This window comes from Salvelinus fontinalis, chromosome 6 (genome assembly GCF_029448725.1).
Source record: "Salvelinus fontinalis isolate EN_2023a chromosome 6, ASM2944872v1, whole genome shotgun sequence".
NCBI lineage: Eukaryota > Metazoa > Chordata > Actinopteri > Salmoniformes > Salmonidae > Salvelinus > Salvelinus fontinalis.
The window spans coordinates 69453198-69476855 of record NC_074670.1 but is presented as its reverse complement, the minus strand read 5'-3'; the positions used below and the strand labels follow the sequence as shown (position 1 = coordinate 69476855).

The window sequence follows — 23658 nt, the reverse complement described above, 5'->3', positions numbered from 1 at the left end:
GTCAGGTTTGTAGGCCCCCTTGCTCGCACACGCTTTTTCAGTTCTGCCAACAGATATTCTATGGGAATGAGGTCAGGGCTTTGTGATGGCCACTCCAACACCTTGACTTTGTTGTCCTTCAGCCATTTTGCCACTTCAGAAGAATGCTTGGTGTCATTATCCATTTGCAAGACCCATTTGTGACAAAGCTTTAACTTCCTGACTCAAGTCTTGAAATGTTGCTTCAATATATCCACATAATTTTACATCCTCATGATGCCTTCTATTTTGTGAAGTGCACCAGTCCCTCCTGCAGCAAAGCACCCCCACAACATGATGCTGCCACCCCCGTGCTTCACAGTTGGGATGGTGTTCTTCGGCTTGCAAACCTCCCCCTTTTTCCTCCAAACATAATTATGGCCAAACAGTTCTATTTTGTTTCATCAGACCAGAGGACATTTCTCCAAAAAGTATGATATTTGTCCCCATGTGCAGTTGCAAACCGTAGTCTGGCTTTTTTATGGCGGTTTTGGAGCAGTGGCTTCTTCCTTGCTGAGCGGCCTTTTAGGTTATGTCGATATAGGACTTGTTTTACTGTGGTAATAGATACTTCTGTACCTGTTTCCTCCAGCATCTTTACAAGGTCCTTTGCTGTTTTTCTGTGAATGATTTGCATTTTTTGCACCAAAGTACGATCATCTCTAGGAGACAGAACTCGTCTCCTTCCTGAGCGGTATGACGGCTTCCTGGTCCCATGGTGTTTATACTTGCATACTATTATTTGTACAGATGGACGTGGTACCTTCAGGCATTTGGAAATTGCTCCCAAGGATGAAACAGACTTGTACAGGTCTACAAATTTTTTTCTGGGGTCTTGGCTGATTTCTTTTGATTTTCCCATGATGTCAAGCAAAGAGGCACTGCGTTTGAAGGTAGGCCTTGAAATACATCCACAGGTACACCTCCAATTGACTCAAATGATGTCAATTAGCCTATCAGAAGCTTCTAAAGCCATGACATCATTTTCTGGAATTTTCCAAGCTGTTTTGAGGCACAGTCAACTTAGTGTATGTAAAATTCTGCCCCACTGGAATTGTGATACAGTCAATTATAAGTGAAATAATCTGTCTGTAAACAATTGTTGGAAAAATGACTTGTGTCATGCACAAAGTAGATGTCCTAACCGACTTGCCAAAACTATAGTTTGTTAAAACAAGACATTTGTGGAGTGGTTGAAAAACGAGTTTTAATGACTCCAACCCAAGTGTATGTAAACTTCCGACTTGAACTGCAAGTAAACAATGCAAAACTAGTTTTAATTATAATGGGTGAAGAGGTAGCATTCTCAGTACTGTGCGATGTTCCACACTACCCACACTAGCATAATATAGCACCTAGAATATATATCGAATAAATGACTTCCTTATAAGTAGTAAGTTTGTGTCAATATGGAACAGAGCCTGTGACACCTTAGCATGAATGTGTAATTGTCAGGTCACTGAGGGCAGGACGTGTAAATGATATGATAGGCAAAAGGATTGGCAAAACATTCAAGGAGAGTTCTAAAGATTGTGAAGGGTTCTAGAAGGGCTTTAGAGTAGATGGGTTATAATAGTTATAGAAGGTGAGGAGTGTTCTAATGATTCTAGAATGTTTGGAGGGTTCCAGAAGGGCTCTAGAACAGAAGGTTCTCTTACGTTGCAAAGGCAGTGCTGAGGAGTCCGATGAAGGCCACGGTGGCTCCGCCCACAGCTGTCTTCCTGCAGCCGAAGTGATCCGTGAACATGGAGACCACCGGGGAACAGAAGAAGATCATGCCCATCGCCAGGGCCCCCACCCAGGCTGGAGGGAGGGAGGGAGGTAGAGACAGGTCGGGAAGAGGTAGGGGTGGAGGGAGGGAGGGAGGGAGGGAAGGAAGGGGGGAGATTGAAGGTTGTGGGAGATGTGACAGGTAAGAAAAAAGGAGGGCATGTGGAGGGGGGATGGGGGACAGAGAAAATGGTTAATATAATCCACACATGAACACATGGTTATTTTCAATATTGACACACTCAAAAGGTAAGGTGCATTCGGAAAGTATTCAAACCCCTTGATTTTTTCCAATTATTTCTAAAGTTTGGAAAGCTGGAAAGCCCCTCTTCAAAGGGGTGACACTCTAGACCCAAACTGTTACAGACCTATATCCATCCTGCCCTGCCTTTCTAAAGTCTTTGAAAGCCAAGTTAACTTCTCTAGGATAGGGGGCAGCATTTGATGAAAAGCATACCCAAATTCAACTGCCAGCTACTCATCCCCAGAAGATAAGATATGCATATTATTAGTAGCTTTGGATAGAAAACACTCTGAAGTTTCTAAAACTGTTTGAATCATGTCTGTGAGTATAACAGAACTTATTTAGCAGGCGAAACCCCGAGGACAAACCATTCAGATAAAAAAAAATTGAGGTCACTCTCTTTTCAATGGGTTTTCATTGGGAATCCAGATTTCTAATTGACCTTCTTGCAGTTCCTACCGCTTCCACTGGATGTCAACAGTCTTTAGAAATTGTTTTTTCCCTTTGTGTAATGAAGAAGTACGGCCATCTTGAACGAGGGTCACTTGAAGTGTACCGTTAGCTAGAGGCGCGTGACCAGAAAGCTAGCTACAGTTTGTTTTAATCCTGTATTGAACACAGATCATCCCGTCTTCAATGTTATCGATTATTTACGTAAAAAAATACCTAAAGTTGTATTACAAAAGTAGTTTGAAATGTTTTGGCAAAGTTTACAGGTAACTTTTGAGATATTTTGTAGTCACGTTGCACAAGTTGGAACCAGTGTTTTTCTGGATCAAAAACACCAAATAAATGGACATTTTGGATATATATCGACGGAATTAATCGAACAAAAGGACCATTTGTGATGTTTATGGGGCATATTGGAGTGCCAACAGCAGAAGCTCGTCAAAGGTAAGGCATGAATTATATTTTTATTTCTGCGTTTTGTGTCACACCTGCAGGTTTGAAATATGCTTCTCTCTCTTTGTTTACTCTGTTGCTATCCTCAGATAATAGCATCGTTTTCTTACGCCGAAAATACTATTTTTGAATTCTGACATGTTGGCTGGATTCACAAGAAGTGTAGCTTTAATTTGGTATCTTTCATGTGTGATTTAATGAAAGTTTGATTTTTACAGTAATTTATTTGAATTTGGCGCTCTGCATTTCCTCTGGCTTTTGGCCAAGTGGGACGTTAGCGTCCCACATATCCCAGAGAAGTTAACAAACAGATCACTGACCATTTCGAATCCCACCGTACCTTCTCCGCTGTGCAATCCGGTTTCCAAGCCGGTCACGGGTGCACCTCAGCCACGCTCAAGGTACTAAACTCATAACCGCCATTGATAAAAGACAGTACTGTGCAGCCATTTTCATCGACCTGGCCAAGGCTTTCGACTCTGTCAATCATCGCATTCTTATCAGCAGACTCAACAGCCTTTGTTTCTCAAATGACTGCCTCGCCTGGTTCACCAACTACTTCTCAGATAGAGTTCAGTGTGTCAAATCGGAGGACCTCTTGTCCACACCTCTGGTAGTCCCGATGGGGGTACGGTACCACAGGGTTCAAAACCTCGGGCCGACTCTTTTCTCTGTATATATCAATGATGTCGCTCTTGCTGAGGGTGATTCCTTGATCCACCTCTACGCAGACAACACCATTCTGTATACATCTGGCCCTTCTTTGGACACTGTGTTAACTAACCTCCAAATGAGATTCAATGCCATACAACACTCCATCTGTGGCCTCCAACTGATCTTAAATGTGAGTAAAACTAAATGCATGCTCTCCAACCGATCGCTGCCCGCACCCGCCCGCCCGACTAGCATCACTACTACTGGACGGTTCTGACTTAGAATATGTGGACAATTACAAATACCTAGGTGTCTGGCTAGACTGTAAACTCTCCTTCCAGACTCATATTAAGCATCTCCAATCCAAAATTAAATCTAGAATCAGCTTCCTATTTCGCAACAAAGCCTCCTTTACTCACGCTGCCAAACATACACTCGTAAAACTGACTATCCAACCAATCCTCGACTTCGGCGATGTCATCTACAAAATAGCCTCCAACACTCTACTCAGCAAACCGGATGCAGTCTATCACAGTGCCATCTGTTTTGTCACCAAAGCCCCATATACTACCCACCACTGCGACCTGTATGCTCTCGTCGGCTGGCCCTCGCTACATATTCGTCGCCAGACCCACTGGCTCCAGGTCATCTATAAGTCTTTGCTAGGTAAAGCTCTGCCTTATCTCAGCTCACTGGTCACCATAACAATACCCACCCATAGCATGTGCTCCAGCAGGTATATCTCACTGGTCATCCCCAAAGCCAATACCTCCTTTGGCCGCCTTTCCTTCCAGTTCTTTGCTGCCAATGACTGGAACGAATTGCAAAAATCGCTGAAGTTGGAGACTTATATCTGCCTCAGTAACTTTAAGCATCAGCTATCTGACCAGCTTACCGATCGATGCAGCTGGACACAGCCCACCTGTAAATAACCAATCCAACTACCTACCTCATCCCCATATTGTTTTTATTTACTTTTATGCACACCAATATTTCTAATTGCACATCATCATCTGCACATCTATCACTCCAGTGTTAATTTGCTAAATTGTAATTACTTTGCTACTATGCCCTATTTATTGCCTTACCACCTCACGCCATTTGCACACACTGCATATAGATGTTTCTATTGTGTTATTGACTGTACTTTTGTTTATCCCATGTGTAACTCTGTGTTGTTGTTTGTGTCGCACTGCTTTGCTTTATCTTGGCCAGGTCGCAGTTGTATAGGAGAACTTGTTCTCAACTGGCCTACCTGGTTAAATAAAGGTGAAATAAAAAAATAAATGGTGGTGGCAGCATCATGCTGTGGGGATGTTTTTCAGTGGCAGGGATTGGGAGACTAGTCAGGATTGAGGGAAAGATTAACAGAGCAAAGTACAGAGAGATCCTTGATGAAAGCCTGCTCCAGAGCACTCAGGACCTCAGACTGGGGTGAAGGTTCAGCTTCCAACAGGACAACGACCCTAAGCACACAGCCAAGACAACGTAGGAGTGGCTTCGGGATAAGTCTCTGAATGTCCTTGAGTGACCCAGCCAGAGCCCGGACTTGAACCTGATCGAACATCTCTGGAGAGACCTGAAAATAGCTGTGCAGCAACGCTCCCCATCCAACCTGACAGAGCTTAAGAGGATCTGTAGAGAAGAATGGGAGAAACTCCCCAAACACAGGTGTGCCAAGCTTGTAGCGTCCTACCCATGAAGACTCAAGGCTGTAATCACTGCCAAAGGTGCTTCAACAAAGTCCTTAGTAAAGGGTCCGAATACAGTTTTTTTTATACATTTTCAAAAATGTATAAAAAACGGTTTTTGCTTTGTCATTATGGGGTATTGTGTGTAGATTGATGAGGGGGAAAAAAACATCTAATCTATTTTAGAATAAGGCTGTAACATAACAAAATGTGGGAAAAGTCAAGGGGTCTGAATACTTTCTGAAAGTCTGTGATGTCTGGACAGTCTATCTAAAGTACAACATGTCTGCTACCTGTCTATGCCCTGTCCGCAACATATTTACAACCCGTGTACAACCTGAAACTTTCACAACGAACCCGTTGACAACCTCCAGAAGCCCACGTGTGTGTACTGCAGAAGAACACGTCAGCGCAATCTAACCTGTTAATTTCGACATGGTGCTCATGACCACAGCAGTAAGGTTCACCTATTTATACACATGCTGTAACTGATATCCTGTATAAAACATGCAGTAGGCTTCTCAATAGGGCTCATCTGCATGTAGAAAAATGCTGTACCCTCATTATACAACCAGTAGAATAACCATTGATCTATAATAATAATATGTTGTACCCTCATTATACAACCTGTAGAATAACCATTGATCTATAATAATATGTTGTACCCTCATTATATAACCTGTAGAATAACCATTGATCTATAATAATATGTTGTACCCTCATTATATAACCTGTAGAATAACCATTGATCTATAATAATATGTTGTACCCTCATTATATAACTTGTAGAATAACCATTGATCTATAATAATATGTTGTACCCTCATTATATAACCTGTAGAATAACCATTGATCTATAATAATATGTTGTACCCTCATTATATAACCTGTAGAATAACCATTGATCTATAATAATATGTTGTACCCTCATTATATAACCTGTAGAATAACCATTGATCTATAATAATATGTTGTACCCTCATTATATAACTTGTAGAATAACCATTGATCTATAATAATATCATGCTGACCCTCATTATACAACCAGTAGAATAACCATTGATCTATATTAATATCATGCTGTACCCTCATTATACAACCTGTAGAATAACCATTGATCTATAATATGTTGTACCCTCATTATATAACCTGTATAATAACCATTGATCTATAATAATATCATGCTGACCCTCATTATATAACCTGTAGAATAACCATTGCTCTATAATATGTTGTACCCTCATTATATAACCTGTAGAATAACCATTGATCTATAATAATAGCATGCTGTACATCTGTGCACAGTAGGGTTAACCTGCACTGCATAGAAACATGCAGAATCCTTAGTTGACCTGTATAAAACATGCAGTAGGCTTCTCAATATGGCTTATCTGCATGTAGAAACATGCTGTACCCCACCTTGTGTAACCTGTTTAATAACCACTGATCTGGGATAATAATAACAGAACATGCTGTACCCCACCTTGTGTAACCTGTTTAATAACCACTGATCTGGGATAATAATAACAGAACATGCTGTACCCCACCTTGTGTAACCTGTTTAATAACCACTGATCTGGGATAATAATAACAGAACATGCTGTACCCCACCTTGTGTAACCTGTTTAATAACCACTGATCTGGGATAATAATAAAATAACATGATGTACTACATGCTGTACTACCAACACATCTATTGGTCTGGGGGTGTTTCCAAGGGTATGGAAGTCCGACATAATAACGGCCATCTTTAAATCGGGTGACCCTGCTGATGTGAGTAACTACAGGCCCATTAGTATACTACCTGTGGTGTCGAAGGTTGTTGAAAAGTGTGTAGCAGAACAGCTGATTGCCCACCTCAACAACAGCCCCTTCACATTACACTCCATGCAGTTTGGCTTCAGAGCGAAACACTCCACAGAAACGGCCAACTGCTTTCTTCTGTAAAATGTGAAGTCCAAGATGGACAAAGGGGGCATTGTTGGGGCTGTGTTTGTGGACCGAAGGAAGGCTTTTGATACTGTTAACCATGAGATTCTCATCACAAAATTGTCCAACTTCAACTTTTCCCCCGATGCCTTGAGATGGATGAAATCATACCTTGAAGGCAGAACTCAGTGTGTCAGAGTGAGCAATGAGCTGTTGACCACTCTTAGCTATGATGTGGGCGTGCCCCAAGGGTCAATACTGGGGCCCCTCCTGTTCAGCCTGTACATTAATGATCTGTCTTCTGTCTGTACTGGGTCTGAAGTTCAAATGTATGCAGATGATACAGTGATATATGTACACGCAAAGGGCAAACAACAAGCTGCACAAGAACTCACTACTGTAATGGTCCAGGTTACAAAGTGGCTCAGTGACTAGTGTTTGCATCTCAATGTGAAAAAAAACTGTCTGCATGTTTTTCACAAAGAGGGAAACAGATGCTACTGAGCCAGATGTCTATGTGTCAGGGGAGAAGCTCCAGGTGGTATCTGATTTTAAGTACATTGGCATCATACTTGATTCCAACCTCTCTTTTAAAAAGCAGGTAAAAAAGGTAATTCAAATAACCAAATTCAACCTAGCTAATTTCCGATTTATACAAAATAGTTTGACTACAGAGGTAGCAAAACTGTACTTCAAATCTATGATACTCCCCCACTTAACATACTGCTTGACTAGTTGGGCCCAAGCTTGCTGTACAACATTAAAACCCATTCAGTCTGTCTACAAACAGGCTCTCAAAGGGATTGATAGGAAGCCCAATAGCCATCATTACTGTTACATCCTCAGAAAGCATGAGCTCCTGAGTTGGGAAAATCTTGTGCAATACACCGACGCATGTCTTGTATTCAAGATCCTAAATGGCCTGGTTCCCCCTCCACTCAGTATTTTTGTTAAACAGAAAACCCAAACATATGGCAGCAGATCCACAAGGTCTGCCATGAGAGGTGAATGTATAGTTCCCTTAAAACCTTTTCTCAATAGGGGGTGCTGTTTTCACTTTGTAAAAATTTCGTTCCCAAATTAAACTGCCTCGTACTCAATTCTTGCTCGTACAATATGCATATTATTATTACTATTGGATAGTAAACACTCTCTAGTTTCTAAAACCGTTTGAATTATATCTGTGAGTAAAACAGAACTCAAGTTGGAGCAAACTTCCTGTCAGGAAGTGAGAAATCTGAAATCAGGCAGTCTATTCTAGGGTCAGTTTATTAATTTGCATGTCTTCTATTGGTCGACATGCACTGCATACGCCTTCCCCTAGATGTCAGCAAGTAGTGAGAATTGGAATGGTGTTGCTAGGCAGATCTGAGGCCATATAAAGGGTTTTGGAACATGGGGTACACTCTTTTCAACATTCGCCATGACGCAAGACAGACCTCAGGATGGCGTTCTGGAAAGCTCTCGTTATAGGCCTTAGATATATCCGGCTCTGATTTTATTCGATATAGGTGTTAAAGACATCATAATGTAGTTATTTTAAACCGAGTTATATCAGTTTATATCAGTATATTGCAATTTTCGGATATTTCTTTGTGCTGCGTTATAGTGAGTTGGGCACGTCTTCGCCACATGGCTAATGTTTACTGCTAATTCCAAAGTTGAATGCGACAATCTACAACCGAGCAACGATTCTTCTGGACAAAGGACAACTTGCCCAAGATTCTGATGAAAGCTCATCAAAAAGTAAGAACTATTTATGATGTTAATTCGTTGTTCTGTTGAAAAATGTGAAACTACTATTCCGCCATTAATTTCGGTGCGGTCTCGCTTTAACGCACGCTGTATGTCGTAGTAACGTTAATTTAAAAAAATCTAACACAGCGGTTGCATTAAGAACTAATGTATCTTTCATTTGCTGTCCAACCTGTATTTTTTAGTCGTTTATGATTAGTTACTGATTAGATTAGGTGCCTCTCCCAAGATTTCTCCCGACATTTTGTTGGCAGCTTGGCTACTATTCTCATTGTATAACCACGATTTGTGCCGCTAAATATGCACATTTTCGAACAAACTCTATATGTATTGTGTAATATGATGTTATAGGACTGTCATCTGAAGAAGTTTGAGAAGGTTAGTGAAAAAATTAATATATTTTGCTGGTTTATTCGTTATAGCTATTGTTGCTTGAATCAATGCTGTTGTGTGGTTGGTTATTGTAGTAAGCTAATCTAATGCTATATTGTGTTTTCGCTGTAAAACACTTAAAAAATCTGAAATATTGGCTGGATTCACAAGATCTTTGTCTTTCATTTGCTGTTCGCTGTGTATCTTCATAAATGTTTTATGATGAGTATTTAGGTAATTCACATGGGTCTCTGTAGTTATTCTAGTTGCTTTGGTGAGAGTTGTGATGGTGGCTGCAATATAAAACTATGATTTATACCTGAAATATGCACATTTTTCTAACAAAACATATGCTATACAATAAATATGTTATCAGACTGTCATCTGATGAAGTTGTTTCTTGGTTAGTGACTATTTATATCTTTATTTGGTCGAATTTGTGATAGCTACCTATGCAGGAAAAAAATGGTGTGAAAAAAAAGTTGTCTTTAGCTATCGTGGTTAGCTAATAGAAATACATATTGTGTCTTCCCTGTAAAACATTTTAAAAATCAGAAATGATGGCTGGATTCACAAGATGTGTATCTTTCATCTGGTGTCTTGGACTTGTGATTTAATGATATTTAGATGCTAGTATTTACTTGTGGCGCTATGCTAGTCAGCTTTTTTACTGATGAGGGTGCTCCCGGATCCGGGATAGTGTGCAAGTAGAAGTTTAAGGAAAAGCACCTTTAGTAAATGCGCTTTCTCTGTGAGAGCTTCCCATGTCTGGAATACACTGCCATCAGACACACATAACTGCACCACCTATCACACTTTCACAAAAAACATGAAGACATGGCTAAAGGTCAATCAGATTTGTGAACATAATCCCTAGCTGTGTATTGCCGCTTTCCATGTTGTCTGTAGCTTGTGAGGTGTGGAAACACTTTGTTGCTTTTATGGATTTTGTCTTGTTGCTTTTTGTGCCATGTTGCTCTGTCTGTATGCTACGTCTTGCTTGTCCTATGTTGCTCTGTCTGTATGCTACGTCTTGCTTGTCCTATGTTGCTCTGTCTGTATGCTACGTCTTGCTTGTCATATGTTGCTCTGTCTGTATGCTACGTCTTGCTTGTCCTATGTTGCTCTGCGTGTGCTCACTGCTCATTGATTGTCTGTATTGTAATTGTTTTTAATAACCTGCTCAGGGACTGCGGTTGAATTTTAATTTTAATTTTTTATTTTATTTATTTATTTTTTCTTGGGGGGTGGATCAGCTTAATATTGCGGAAAGAATGTTGCTTCCAATGTAATCGTCTGCATCATTTCCAATCACCCATATTTGTTGGGGTAAATATATATATCCATTCACGTATGCATACATATACACATATATACATACACATACCTACATAGACATACATACTTTTTTAAAGAGTATACCTTTATTATTATTCCCCGCAAACCCTACCACCGATCCCCCAATTGGAGTAAACTGATAAACATTTCTGTTTTTACCTTCAATTTATACATCTTATACACATTTTACAGACACAGTCTACTTTATAATAGTTCTCTCTTGTTTGTTCTTAGTCCTTCCTCTATTTCTGTTGTCCATCCAGTTTGATTTCCACTTGTAACTGTGCTATTTCACAATGGTTATGTCACGTTCCTGACCTATTTCTGTTAGTTTATGTGTGTTAGTTGGTCAGGACGTGAGGTTGGGTGGGCATTCTATGTTTTCTGTTTCTGTGTTGGTTTTTGGGTTGCCTGGTATGGCTCTTAATTAGAGGCAGGTGTTTGGCGTTCCTCTAATTAAGAGTCATATTTAGGTAGGCGTTGTCACAGTGTTCGTTGTGGGTGATTGTCTTCCGTGTCTGTGTCTGTACACCACGCGGGACTGTTTACGGTTTGTTCGGTTTGTGTAGCCTATGTTCCTATTCGTGCGTTTTCTTGTTTTATGTAAGTACGTCGTCTAGGTCTGTCTACACCGTTTGTTGTTTTTGTTAGTTTAATCAAGTTCGTGTTTCGTTAATAAAATATGTCTGTTCTCTACGCTGCGCCTTGGTTCCCTCAATACTCCTCCTCTTCTGAAGATGAAGAGGAGGAGGACTGCCGTTACAAGCTCCGCACCTATACATATTTCACAGATCCCGTATGCCCTACATTGTTTATCTTGTTATTAGTCCCACCCTTCAGCTCCACTCAACCTTTCCCATCTATCTATTTTCAACTGCGGTTGAAAATTAGCCGGCTGGCTAAAACCGGCACTTTTACTGAAACGTTGATTAATGTGCACTGTCCCTGTAAAAATGAATACAACTCAAACTTTGCCAGTATAGTTAACCTGACCTGAATATAAACATGTTGTATCCCACCTTATGTAACCTGTACTGTATACCAACTAGAGCTGAGCGATATTGACAAAAATCCATATTGTGATAAATTGCCTGAATTGATGCAATAAGGATAAATAGAACGATAAATGTATAACAAAGTGCACCACAGTTTTTTTTTAATTCTCCTTTAAACAACTACTATTAGTTTGAATTGTGGCCATCAATTGTCCTATTAAAAATGTTACTTTAAAATATTACTTAAGTAGTTTGTATATCTGTAGTTTACTTTACTATTTATATTTTGTACAAATTTTACTTCACTACATTCCTTAAGAAAATAATGTACTTTTTACTCCATACATTTTCCCTGACACGCAAAAGTATTCTGAATGCTAAGCAGGACAGGAAAATGGTCCAATTCACAGACTTTTCAAGAGAACATCCCTGGTCATCCCTACTGCCTCTGATCTGGCGCACTCACTCAACACACATGCTTAATTTGTAAATTATATCGGCGTGTTGGAGTGTGCCCCTGGCTATCAGTAAATAAATAAACAAGAAAATGGTGCCGTCTGGTTTGCTTTATATAAGGAATTTTTTATGATTTATACTTTCTTTTGATACTTAAGTATATTTTAGCAATTACATTTACTTTTGATACTTGAGCATATTTCAAATGAAATACCTTTAGACTTACTCATGTAGTATTTTACCGGGTGACTTTCACTTTTGCTTGAGTCTCTATTAAAGTATCTTTACTTTTACTCAAGTATGACATTTGGTTACTTTTTCCACCACTGACAATCCCCCATATTAGCAAACTTATTTCAATTCAAACTAGATATTTCTCTAGTATAGCCTACTTATCTTACAAGAACAATATCACCAAAATGCCTGCAATAAGTGATCGGTGTCGATAATTTTCGGTTTATCGTCCCAACTCTAATAATAACCATGTTTTTTTAAATCACCTTTGAGATTCTGTTTGTAATGAAAAGCACTACATAAAATAAAATCTATTATTATTATTAGCTAAGACAGCAAACTCAGCCATGAATAGAGATCCAGGTCCATGCTGTAATACTGTACCCAGCAGGGTTAACCTGACCTCAATAGAAACATGCTGTACACCACCCTCCTTATTTAACTTAGAAAATAACAATTGGTCAATGATAATAACACGCGGTGCTACTGTGCCCAGTGGGGTTAATGTGTTCAGACTACTGTGCAGAGACATGCTTTACCCTCCAGGGCAAACCATCCCTGGGTCTTAAGGGCCAAAGGTAGCTTTAATGTCTCCAGTCTGTTCTGGGTCCAACAGAAAGGGACTGCATCCCAAAAGGCACCCTATTCCCTATTTATAGTACACTACTTTTGACCAGGGCCCATAGGACTCTGGTCAGAAGTAGTCCACCATATCGGGAATAGGGTGCTATTTGGAACGTGCCCTGGGTCACTGAACATGCCCACTGGTTGCACATTAGAACGGACAGTCGGGATGATGTGAAATCTGAGCAGACCCCATATTGCCCTTGGCAGCCATTCAATGTTTCTTCTTCCCCGGCCAAAGCAGTAAGCAAACATGACAGCTGGATATTTGTCGATATGACAGGTGACACTGGACCGCGACCCAGATTAAAGTAAAATATAGATCAGTTAACTTGTTACAATGTAGGAGACTTGAAAAATGTACAGTTGATAAAAAATATAAATGTTAGACCTCTCTGGGGTTACTGATGATAGAACATGAGAAGAAAGACTATTATTCATACAACATGCTGTTTTACAATAAAACGTCCAGTTAGTTGGTGTTTGTTTTAAGACAAATGGCTAACTGTAACTCACATCAGCCAAAAGGAAGCAAACCATGCAGAACGGACCAGTGGAGGAATAAAGACAGACTGCATCTGAAGATGCACCCTAATCACTATATAGTGTGCTACTTTTGACCAAGGCCCAAGCATATAGTAGAAACCCTTGTTGCTTGACCAACTCCACAGCCCTTCAATCCATCCAGCCTGAGCCCTATAATCTTCTCAACATCTTCACTCGCCCACCTTCCACCCCTCCATCTCATCACCCCATCCCTCCACCTCTCTCCCCTCATCCCCCACTTCTCTCCCTCTCTCACAGCAGCCCAGGGTCTTAATAATAAAACAGCCAGAGTGCACTCATAAAGAATTAGGTATGAACGCTTCAAAACAAGAAAGAAAGAGAGTGAGAGGGGGGGAGAGGAAACACACAGAGGGAGAGAGAAACACTTTCTAGTAGCATGATCCAGTAGCAGTGACAGACGTATAGTGACAGGCTCTCCTTCTCTCCCCCCTTCCCTCCCCCCTTCCCTCCTCTCAGGCCCCTGACTGCATGATTGTTCCTCAGATGCCAGGGGGGAGGCTGTTAGCTATTTAAAGAGACAGTGACCCCACGGAAGACACTAATTGTGTGAGATAAGCCGGTGATGACAACATTGTTTACGAGGCCTCATTAAGAGAATCACAGCGGGTGCGTTCCAAATGACACCGTATTCCCTATTTAGTGCACTACTTTTGGTATGCATTATGGGTATCTGAACACACTCACAAAAGACAAGAGAAAACAATGATGAAAGGAATGAAAGTGGAGCAGCAAACAGCAATACATTGTTATTCTATTAGAATCATATAACTAACTACTAAATAATGAACATCTCATGATATCATATTCATTATTACAACTGTGATGTAAATAATAGCATTCGCAATTGTTGAATTTAAATGATCAGAGTATTGCTGCTCGGCTAAACTGAAAACAAAGAGTCCACGTTCTTATTATCCTAGGTGCAACACTGTTCTCTCCCCCTCGTTGAAAAAGCAGTCCTACTAGGCTTAGCATAGTTGCAGTATAGTGTAAACAGGTTGTTCAATGTGTTGTTCAATTGGCCTTAATGCAATGTGAGGACGTAAGCTACCTTGCAGCTTCTGCTCAAGGCATTAACTGGTCTCAGCAAACCGGGAACATTCCAAGGACATTAGCTAACATTCCCATTAAGTTCTAGTTAGGGTTTTATCCAACATTAGGATGATAACATCAAGGGTTGGAACCAAAATTACACTACATCATCAAAAGTATGTGGACACCCCTTCAATTTAGTGGATTCGGTTTTCAGCCACACCAGTTGCTGACAGGTGTATAAAATCAAGCACACAGCCACGCAATCTCCATAGACAAACATTAGCAGTAGAATGGCCTTACTGAAGTGCGCCGTGGCTTTCAGCGTGGCACCATCATAGGATGCCACCTTTCCAACAAGTCAGTTTGTCAAATTTCTGCCCTGCTAGAGCTGACCTGGTCTACTGTATGTGCTTTTATTGTGAAGTGGAAATGTCTAGGAGCAACAACGGCTTAGGCGCAAAGTGGTAGGCCACACCAGCTCACAGAACAAGACTGCCGAGTGCTGAAGCGCGTAGCACGTAAAAATCTGTCCTCGGTTGCAACACTCACTACCGAGTTACAAACTGCCTCTGGAAGCAAAGACAGCACAATAACTGTTCGTCGGGAGCTTTATGAAATGGGTTTCCATGGCCGAGCAGCTGCACACAAGCCTAAGATCACCATGCGCAATGCCAAGAATCGGCTGGAGTGGTGTAAAGCTTGCCACCATTGGACTCTGGAGCAGTGGAAACGCGTTCTCTGGAGTGGTGCATCACACTTCACCATCTGGCAGTCCGACGGACTAAATCTGAGTTTGGCGGATGCCAAGAGAACGCTACCTGCCCCAATGTATAGTGCCAACTGTAAAGTTTTGTGGAGGAGGAATAATGGTCTGTTGCTGTTTTTCATGGTTCGGGCTAGGCCCCTTAGTTCCAATGAAGGGAAATCTTAACTCTAAATCAAAAACATTGTCATTTTAGACGATTCTGTGCTTCCAACTGTGGCAACAGTTTGGGGAAGGCCCATTCCTGTACCAGCATGACAATGCCCACATGACAAAGCGAGGTCCATACAGAAAAGGTTTGTAGAGATCGGTGTGGAAGAACTTGACTGGCTTGCACAGAACCCTGACCTCAACCCCATCGAACACCTTTGGGATGAATTGAAACAACGACTGCAAGCCAGGCCTAATCGCCCAACATCAGTGCCCAACCTCACTAATGCTCTTGTGGCTCAATGGAAGCAAATCCCCGCAGCAATGTTCCAACATCTAGTGGAAAGCCATCCCAGAAGAAAGGAGGCTGTTATAGCAGCAAAAGGGGGACCAACTCCATATTAATGCCCATGATTTTGTAATGAGATGTTCAATGAGCATGTGTCCACATACTTTTGGTCATGTAGTGTATTTTCCAATTGTTTGTTCTTAACAGAACCCCTATTTTTTTACATTCCATTCCAATGTTCCGACCAGCTAAAGAAAGGTCTGAGCCAGTTCGAAACAAAAAAACACATGTTTATATTGTTGTTAACTTCTGTTCCATTTTTAACCTTTGAAATAAAGGGTTTTTTTGTTCGTTTTTTTACATTAAGCTCAATAAATTACTTCACCAGTCAGTGTGGATAGAGCAGGCAGAGAATTAAAAACATGTCAAACCTTTTTGTAGTTAATAAATCCAACGTGAAACGTGATCACTAGGCCTATAGTACCCTTAACTAGCATTGAAAAAGTTTATCCATTCTTCTCTAGCTAATTAAAAATATCTCTTCCCATCTTCTGAATCAACCTTGTAACGTCAGTACAGTAGCCTACTGTATGCTTCGGAAGGGGGAGAAGCATAAACACACAGGCAAAGATTTTCAGCTTGCAGGCAGACACTGGAATACGTTTCTGAGTGACAGAGTGAGGGCTTTGCATAGGTGCTTTGTTGTGTTATTTTGTGGGACTAGAAAAATATGCCTGGAATATAAAATTATGTTATTAACCTGTTGCCATGCTTTTAAAATAATGGTTCTGTTCTGGAACAGTATGGATCACTTTCGTTCCTGGTTCCATTTCTGTTCCTTGAAAATGTACGTTATTTTCCAGTTTTCAGTTCTGTTTCTGGAACCAGTTCTGTTCCCTGAACTGGTTCTAACCCCTGGATAACATCCCAAAAACATTTTTGTTTTTTTTAATGAAATATCATTGGAATGTTCTCCTAACATTTACTAAAATGTTGTGCACAACCACCACAGAACATTCTCCTAAGGTTCTTATTAGATTTCCAGGTAATGTAATAACAGAATGTGTTCTGGGAATATTCTTGCAACATCAGACAAATGCTTTATACAAAAATGGTATAATCTTCAGCACAACTGGACAGCTTTTGTGTTTTATAACTTTTTGGACAACCTAATGAATGTTCTGGGAATGTTCACAGAACCAATTTTGGTTTGCTGGGTATACACACTATTTTCTGTATGCATGAGTAGGCTATATGCACAGCTGCACACTAAAGTGTGCTTTTTAAACAAATTGCTCAATGGGTCTAATCTGTTGCTTAGCTTAGCTTCAACACACAAAAAGCAGTCCTAGGCCTGGAGTATAAGCACAGTTACAGTATAGTAAACTCAGAAACAGGTTGTTCAATGGGCCTAAATACACTATGAGGAGTGAAACTACCTTGCAGCTTCTGTGCACAATTAAGAGGCCTAAAGTACAAACACAACAAGTATTTGATTGGGTCTAAAATGTGGAGGGAGTGGACTGGACAAAGGGCCCTGATCCAATTGAGATCTATTCTATTCCACAGCCTTCTGGAATGCCAAACACACTACATTATTCCTTAAGCTGCAAGTTGTTAGGATTTATAATGTAGCTGGTCGCTGCTCTAGTCTAGAGAGACTACAGAGAGGGTGAAGTATCGGAACAAGCTAATTACTCATGGGTAAATGATCAGGCATGGTAAGAACGGGCCATAAGGCTCAGGAGCCTGTTATTTTTTATTTTGCTCGCACGAGGCAGCTTGATGTATAGCTAAACCCCCTGGACAGGACGCTAGTCTATCGAACAGTACTTTAACAACAGTATCTTGTTCAATAATGGAAACAAATGATAACTATACATAAAAAATGGAGATGAAATCTGAAATCTAATTTCCTTTAAGTGGAATATGTTTGTCAGGTCCCAATGAACATATAAATCATAAACAGAACCTTCAATCAGGTTCAAAAGGAGCATCGAGGGGAATATTTCTACGGCCTAGAAGGATTGGAGACCGCATACAGATGGCTGTTGAATAGATGTATTTTTGAAATGATGGACCAACTGCCAATTTTAGGGATAGTTCCACTACTGCATACAACTGTATTCTATTCCTATTTAACTGACCATAATACTGTGCTGTAGTGCAGTGGTTCACAACCTTTTTTGGTTACTGGACCACCAACTGAATTTTGCTCTGTCCAGAGTACCCCTGAAGTACCCCCTCATGTGCATTTTACCACTAACCCTATGGACTCAGGAGTCTTTTCAAGTACCCCTTGTGGATAGGCCAAGTACCCCCAGGGTTCCTAGTACCCCTGGTTGGGAACCACTGCTGTAGTGTACTGTACGCAGGAATTTTATGTACAAACTAGTGTCGATATTTTAAGCATTAAGTGTTTAAATCTTGGTCAACATGCGCCAGATATCTGAGGCATTTTAAACGTTTCCCTCAGTCTGTAAGCCAGATGAGCTATTTCTTTTTCATGGCAAATAAAATGTAGTAAAATGCGCTGAGCCAGCAGGTCCAGACAGATGGAGTAAGAGGATTCTTGTTTGTTTTTCTGTAAATGAATGGCGCCAGACTGTCATGTTTGCTCTCTATTCATGTTTCAGGCCGTAGGACATCTCAAGGGCATCAACTCCCCAAATACAGCCAACATAAAATTAATTTCTGGTGGTTGAATAAAGACATAAGGTGCTAACAGTAAATAACCCTTATGAGCATGGCCATAACAGTTCTTTTAGAATCCAGAAAGCTACAATAACAGGACACACACCCCTCAATAAATCCCTGACTCTCTATTTCACTGGAACCCATAGCCATTCCAAGCCTTGTGAGTCACAAGGCCTAAGTCTGTATCTCTTTTACCAACTCCCTGACCTGGGATCACTCACCCCATACTGTATGTCCATCACCCTCTCAATCTCTTTCCTCCCCTCACTCCCCTTTCCTTCCTTCTCTCCTAACCCGTCCTTCTCTCCTTCAGGTAATTAATCACTGGTCAGTTTGCGATTTGATAAGTGAAAGCAAAGTTTCCACCATTCTGCATTTACCAAGACAATGCTCTCAGATTTACAGTGGGTACGTCCCAAATGAAACACTATTCCCTATTCAGTGCCCTACCTTTGACTTGAGCCCTATTAGCCCTGGTCTAAAGTATTGTATCACAAAGGTAATATGGTGCCATTTGGGACACATATTGATATAAATTGGCATTAATCTTGCCCTGGAGGCAGAAATTAGCAATTTCTGCTAGATAGTCCAGCTGCAAATTCAAAATGTGCTATATGGTAAAAATGTATGAAACCAAAAATGTGCCTGAGGTTAGGGTTAGCTGTGTGGTTAGGGTTAGGTTTAAAATCAGATTTTATGACTTTGCGGCTGTGCCAGCTAGTGAACACTCTTCAGGGCTGCCTCCAGGGCAAGATTCATGACAATAAATGCCAACCTGCATTTGGGACGCAAACTGTGTTAACTTCATGGAACTGGATGTTCCCTCACTCCTTCCACCCCTCATTCTCTTTTCTTACATGTCCCTCCCTTCCTTCACCGTGATACCTTCATAACTCGCCGCCTCAGGCACTCCTTTGTTGATTCCCCTCTCACCCACCTGGTTCAGATCATGAAACTATTGTTTTGATGAAAGGATTTCTTCCATCTTGACATGTGGATCCTTCTACACACTTAACCTACTGTTGTTGATAACCCCAGATAATCTCAGGCCATTATTTGTACCTGTGTAATTACATAGTAATAATCTAAACATGACATGATGTCTGTTTTGTAGAGATCCGGAATCATTGATCAAAACAAGCACCACTGGGAAGTGATTGGTACCTTATTTCCCTCCTCATAGCTCTTATGAGGAGAACTAGTGTGTCTTAGTGTGGATATTTTTTTAACTGGGCCTGGGATCTAACTGGGCACTGATTTCACAGAGTTCACATCAATGTAAATTATCCTTCATGTCTCACTCTAGAGAGGTATTTGGAGTGGGTACTGGCCTGGGCACTGCACTCAGGGTGGGCTCAGCTGAGAGATGTGATTCTGTGCCAGGCAATCAATAAGCCCCACAGGAGGTTGGTGGCACCTTAATTGGGGAGGATGGGCATGTGGTAATGGCTGGAGTGGAATAGGTGGAATGGTATCAACAACATCAAACACATGGTTTCTTTGTGTTTGATGCCATTCCATTTGCTCCGTTCCAGACATTATTATGAGCCGTCCTCCCCTCAGAAGCCCCTTCTGCACCGTACTGTTTCCCGGGGCGAGCTAGTGGGGCTGGGGGATCTGACTACAGCTCACTAGTCTAATTCCTTTTGATATGAGAACAGTGGACGCCTTTTTCCAAGATTAGAAATCAGGTTCCTGACTGGACCCAAACATTTAAAGTCTTAACGAAAGTAAAATAAGAGAGGGAGATGTCTTGACACTCGTCATCCGATTAAACTGGGGTCGTTGTTTTGGGAGAGAGGAAAGACCTCTCCCCTGGATGATGGCCTAAAAGTTTCAGTTGAAATCCTGAGAACATGTACACTTCCATAGCAAGAATGTATACCAAGGTAAACATATCTCGTCCTAAAAATGAACCTAGGCCATCGTCAGACCCTTCTGAGAAATGAGAGAGCGTTAGAGAAAAGACAATTGACTTTCTTTTTAGCCACAAACATGTTTCATCCTAAAGCCACAAACATGTTTCATCCTAAAGCCACAAACATGTTTTATCCTAAAGCCACAAACATGTTTCATCCTAAAGCCACAAACATGTTTCATCCTAAAGCCACAAACATGTTTTATCCTAAAGCCACAAACATGTTTCATCCTAAAGCCACAAACATGTTTCATCCTAAAGCCACAAACATGCTTCACCCTAAAGCCACAAACATGTTTCACCCTAAAGCCACAAACGTTAAATCCTAACAATATAAGTGGTTGAGACAACTCAAGGTCTCACGGTGAGTGTCTGTGGTGGCACCTAAGCAGTTAAACATTGAAACACTAACTGAGCTGCAGCTCAATGATAACTGAGCCGTGGACAGACTATAGCCTCACCTATACCACAATGCCTGTCCCTCATCCCTCCTCACCCACTGTGAAACATTTATAGAAGTGCAAACTAACCGCACGTACCTGGCCTGCATCAGGGCCTGTATACACTAAAGAGTTACCCCTTATACTGTAGATCATCCCTGGCCTGCATCAGGGCCTGTATACACTAAAGAGTTACCCCTTATACTGTAGATCATCCCTGGCCTGCATCAGGGCCTGTATACACTAAAGAGTTACCCCTTATACTGTAGATCATCCCTGGCCTGCATCAGGGCCTGTATACACTAATAGCCTCAGTTTTCCCTTAAAGATCATAATGAATTAGATCTCATGAACAGGATGGGACCTGATCCTAGATCAGCACTCTTACTCTGACACGCTTTGTGACGGCCTTGATGTAGTGAGGCAAAGAGCTGTGTGTGTGTGTGTGTGTGTGTGTGTGTGTGTGTGTGTGTGTGTGTGTGTGTGTGTGTGTGTGTGTGTGTGTGTGTGTGTGTGTGTGTGTGTGTGTGTGTGTGTGTTATAAAAGAAAAGCCTGATAGTAATCCTAAACAGATTGGGGGTGAAGATTGAGGCCACAATATAGTGGCACACACTAGTGCCTTTGTCACATGGAAAATAAATTAACAACATGAGCGGAGAACATAAGGACGCATGTTATCCAGCAGTAGGAAAGAATTAGAGCCGTGACCAGAAAGTTAATGTAAGGCAACTCTGGTGCTATATGGCCTGGGTATAGTCTATACATTAACTTGAAGTAGGCTAAAGTAGACTGTAGAAGGCTGAAGAGTCTTCAGACACATGATGCTGAGACTGAAGTAGTAGCCTAAATTCTCTGACACATCTGAAGAGCAAAGACGGATATGATCAATAATCAAAAATGTCATTCATGTTTTACTTCAATATCTTATTGAGACAATGCTGGGCATTCTTCTATACTGAACAAAAATATAAACACAACATGTTAAAGTGTTGGTCTCATGTTCCATGAGCTGAAATAAAAGATTCAAGAAATGTTCCATATGCACAAAATGTATCTCAAATTTTGCGCACAAATTTGTTTACATCCCTGTTAGTGAGCATTTCTCCTTCGCTACAATAATCCATCCACCTGACAGGTGTGGCATATCAAGAAGGTGTGCTGGGGACAATAAAACTCCACTCTACAATGTGCAGTTTTGTCACACAACACAATGCCACAGATGTCTAAAATTTTGAGCGAGCATGCAATTGGCCAAAATTGATGAAATTGTTGCATTTATATTTTCGTTCAGTATGACTGGGTTAATTTGACCCTTCTCGCTTACCTTCGACAGTAAGTCACCATCAGTAGACTAACTTTAACAGGTGCAACAGTTACCTGACAGACTCACCTACTTTAAACTGCGACGTTTTGTCATTGGGGTCTGCGTGGTCTTTCACTAGCATCATGTGGAGGATACCAAAGGAGTTCTGTATCCCGAAGATGGATCCATTACACCAGGTAGCAGCGAAAACAACTAACCAGCCGAACCCGCCCTCGGGTGGGACGAACCCGGGGCTCTGCCCTGGCATCGGTGCCGGGGACTGAGAATCCGGGGACACACCGGGTTTACAATCGAGACATCCAGCCTCGATGAGCTGGATAGTACTGTCCTCATGTGGGATCTTGCATTCGCTATCTTCCAGGTCCTGTCCCTGGTTCTTCTGTGCTTGCTGGTTCTCTTGGTCTTGGGGAGAACCACCGTTCTGCTCAATTTCAGAGTCAGCTGTAGCCTCATCACAGTTTTCGGTCGGCGGCTCGCCGCTCGATACTTCCTCCTCGGTCCGATTTTCTCCTTTCCCGTTGACCCCCATTTTATCCTGTCCAGTAGAGGGGTTACTGTTGTGTTCTGGGTGCATCGCTCATGCATCAGACAGCGACAGTAGCCTATTGATTGACAAGGACTGTCTATAGAAAATAAAAAGTAGGATTCTTTCTGCTCTGCTCTTCCAGTAATTGTAGGCAAAGTGAAGTCACAGCACCAAGTTCAGTATCCGAAGTGCTGCTATAAAATCGGTTGTATAGTGAAAGGACAGACACGTCTTATTTATTTATCATGGTATAAAGCAGGTGTCCACGAAGCCTATTTACAGGGGAAATGATGACGCCAGAAAATATTTCACTTTTGCTTTCCTGCTCCGTAAAAAATGTAAATCAACCTGTGAAAACGTCTGCTGCTCGCCAATCTCAACTCAATCTCGTCCTCGCGCTGCACAGAGTCACCGCTGTCCACATCGTGTAGCCTAATCTGTAAACAAATGAGTGTCGGCTCCTCCTCTTTCGTGGGTTTAATGTTACATTGGAATATGTGAATCTCTCGAACCGGGGTTTTCAGGACCATGGTGTCAACACAGAAAATAACCTTCATTCAACAATTGTCCCCGCCTCCACGACCTCCGTCACCAATGACCGAGCTCAGGGATGGATTAAAGATGCCTGCAGTACGAGATTACGGAAAGACTCGAATGTCGCCCCACCCCTTCTGCGGTCTCTGCCATACACTACTCGAACTATATTGGAAGGCGCAGCCGCAACTGGATGAATGATGTTGATGGAATGGGCCAGCATTTTCCATCAAAATATAGCAACGTTGGTCTATTGTTACAATGTTGCAATTGTCGTAGGCTACAGTTTCCCGCGAAAAAGTGTCAATGTAACAATTTCTCGGCGCAATTTTGGATCGGGTAAATCGCAACTGATTTAACTTCACTCAGCCATGATGCAGCCTATTTTATCAAGTTTCAAGTTTTAATGTCACACGCACAAGTACAATGAA

At 41.4% G+C, this 23658-nt stretch overlaps 1 protein-coding gene across 1 annotated transcript in view; it reads right to left on the bottom strand.

Annotated features, from left to right (window-relative positions):
* Positions 1-23273, bottom strand: part of LOC129858384 (monocarboxylate transporter 8-like) — a 35169-nt gene extending 11896 nt beyond the window's left edge. Inside the window, exons 1-2 of the mRNA XM_055927564.1 lie at positions 22234-23273; positions 1677-1821 (exon numbers count right to left, since the gene is read on the bottom strand). Of these exons, the coding sequence (XP_055783539.1) occupies positions 1677-1821; positions 22234-22741 (653 nt within the window). The 5' untranslated portion in view covers positions 22742-23273. The remainder of the gene's footprint in view (positions 1-1676; positions 1822-22233) is intronic.
* Between the last annotated feature and the right edge of the window lie 385 nt (positions 23274-23658).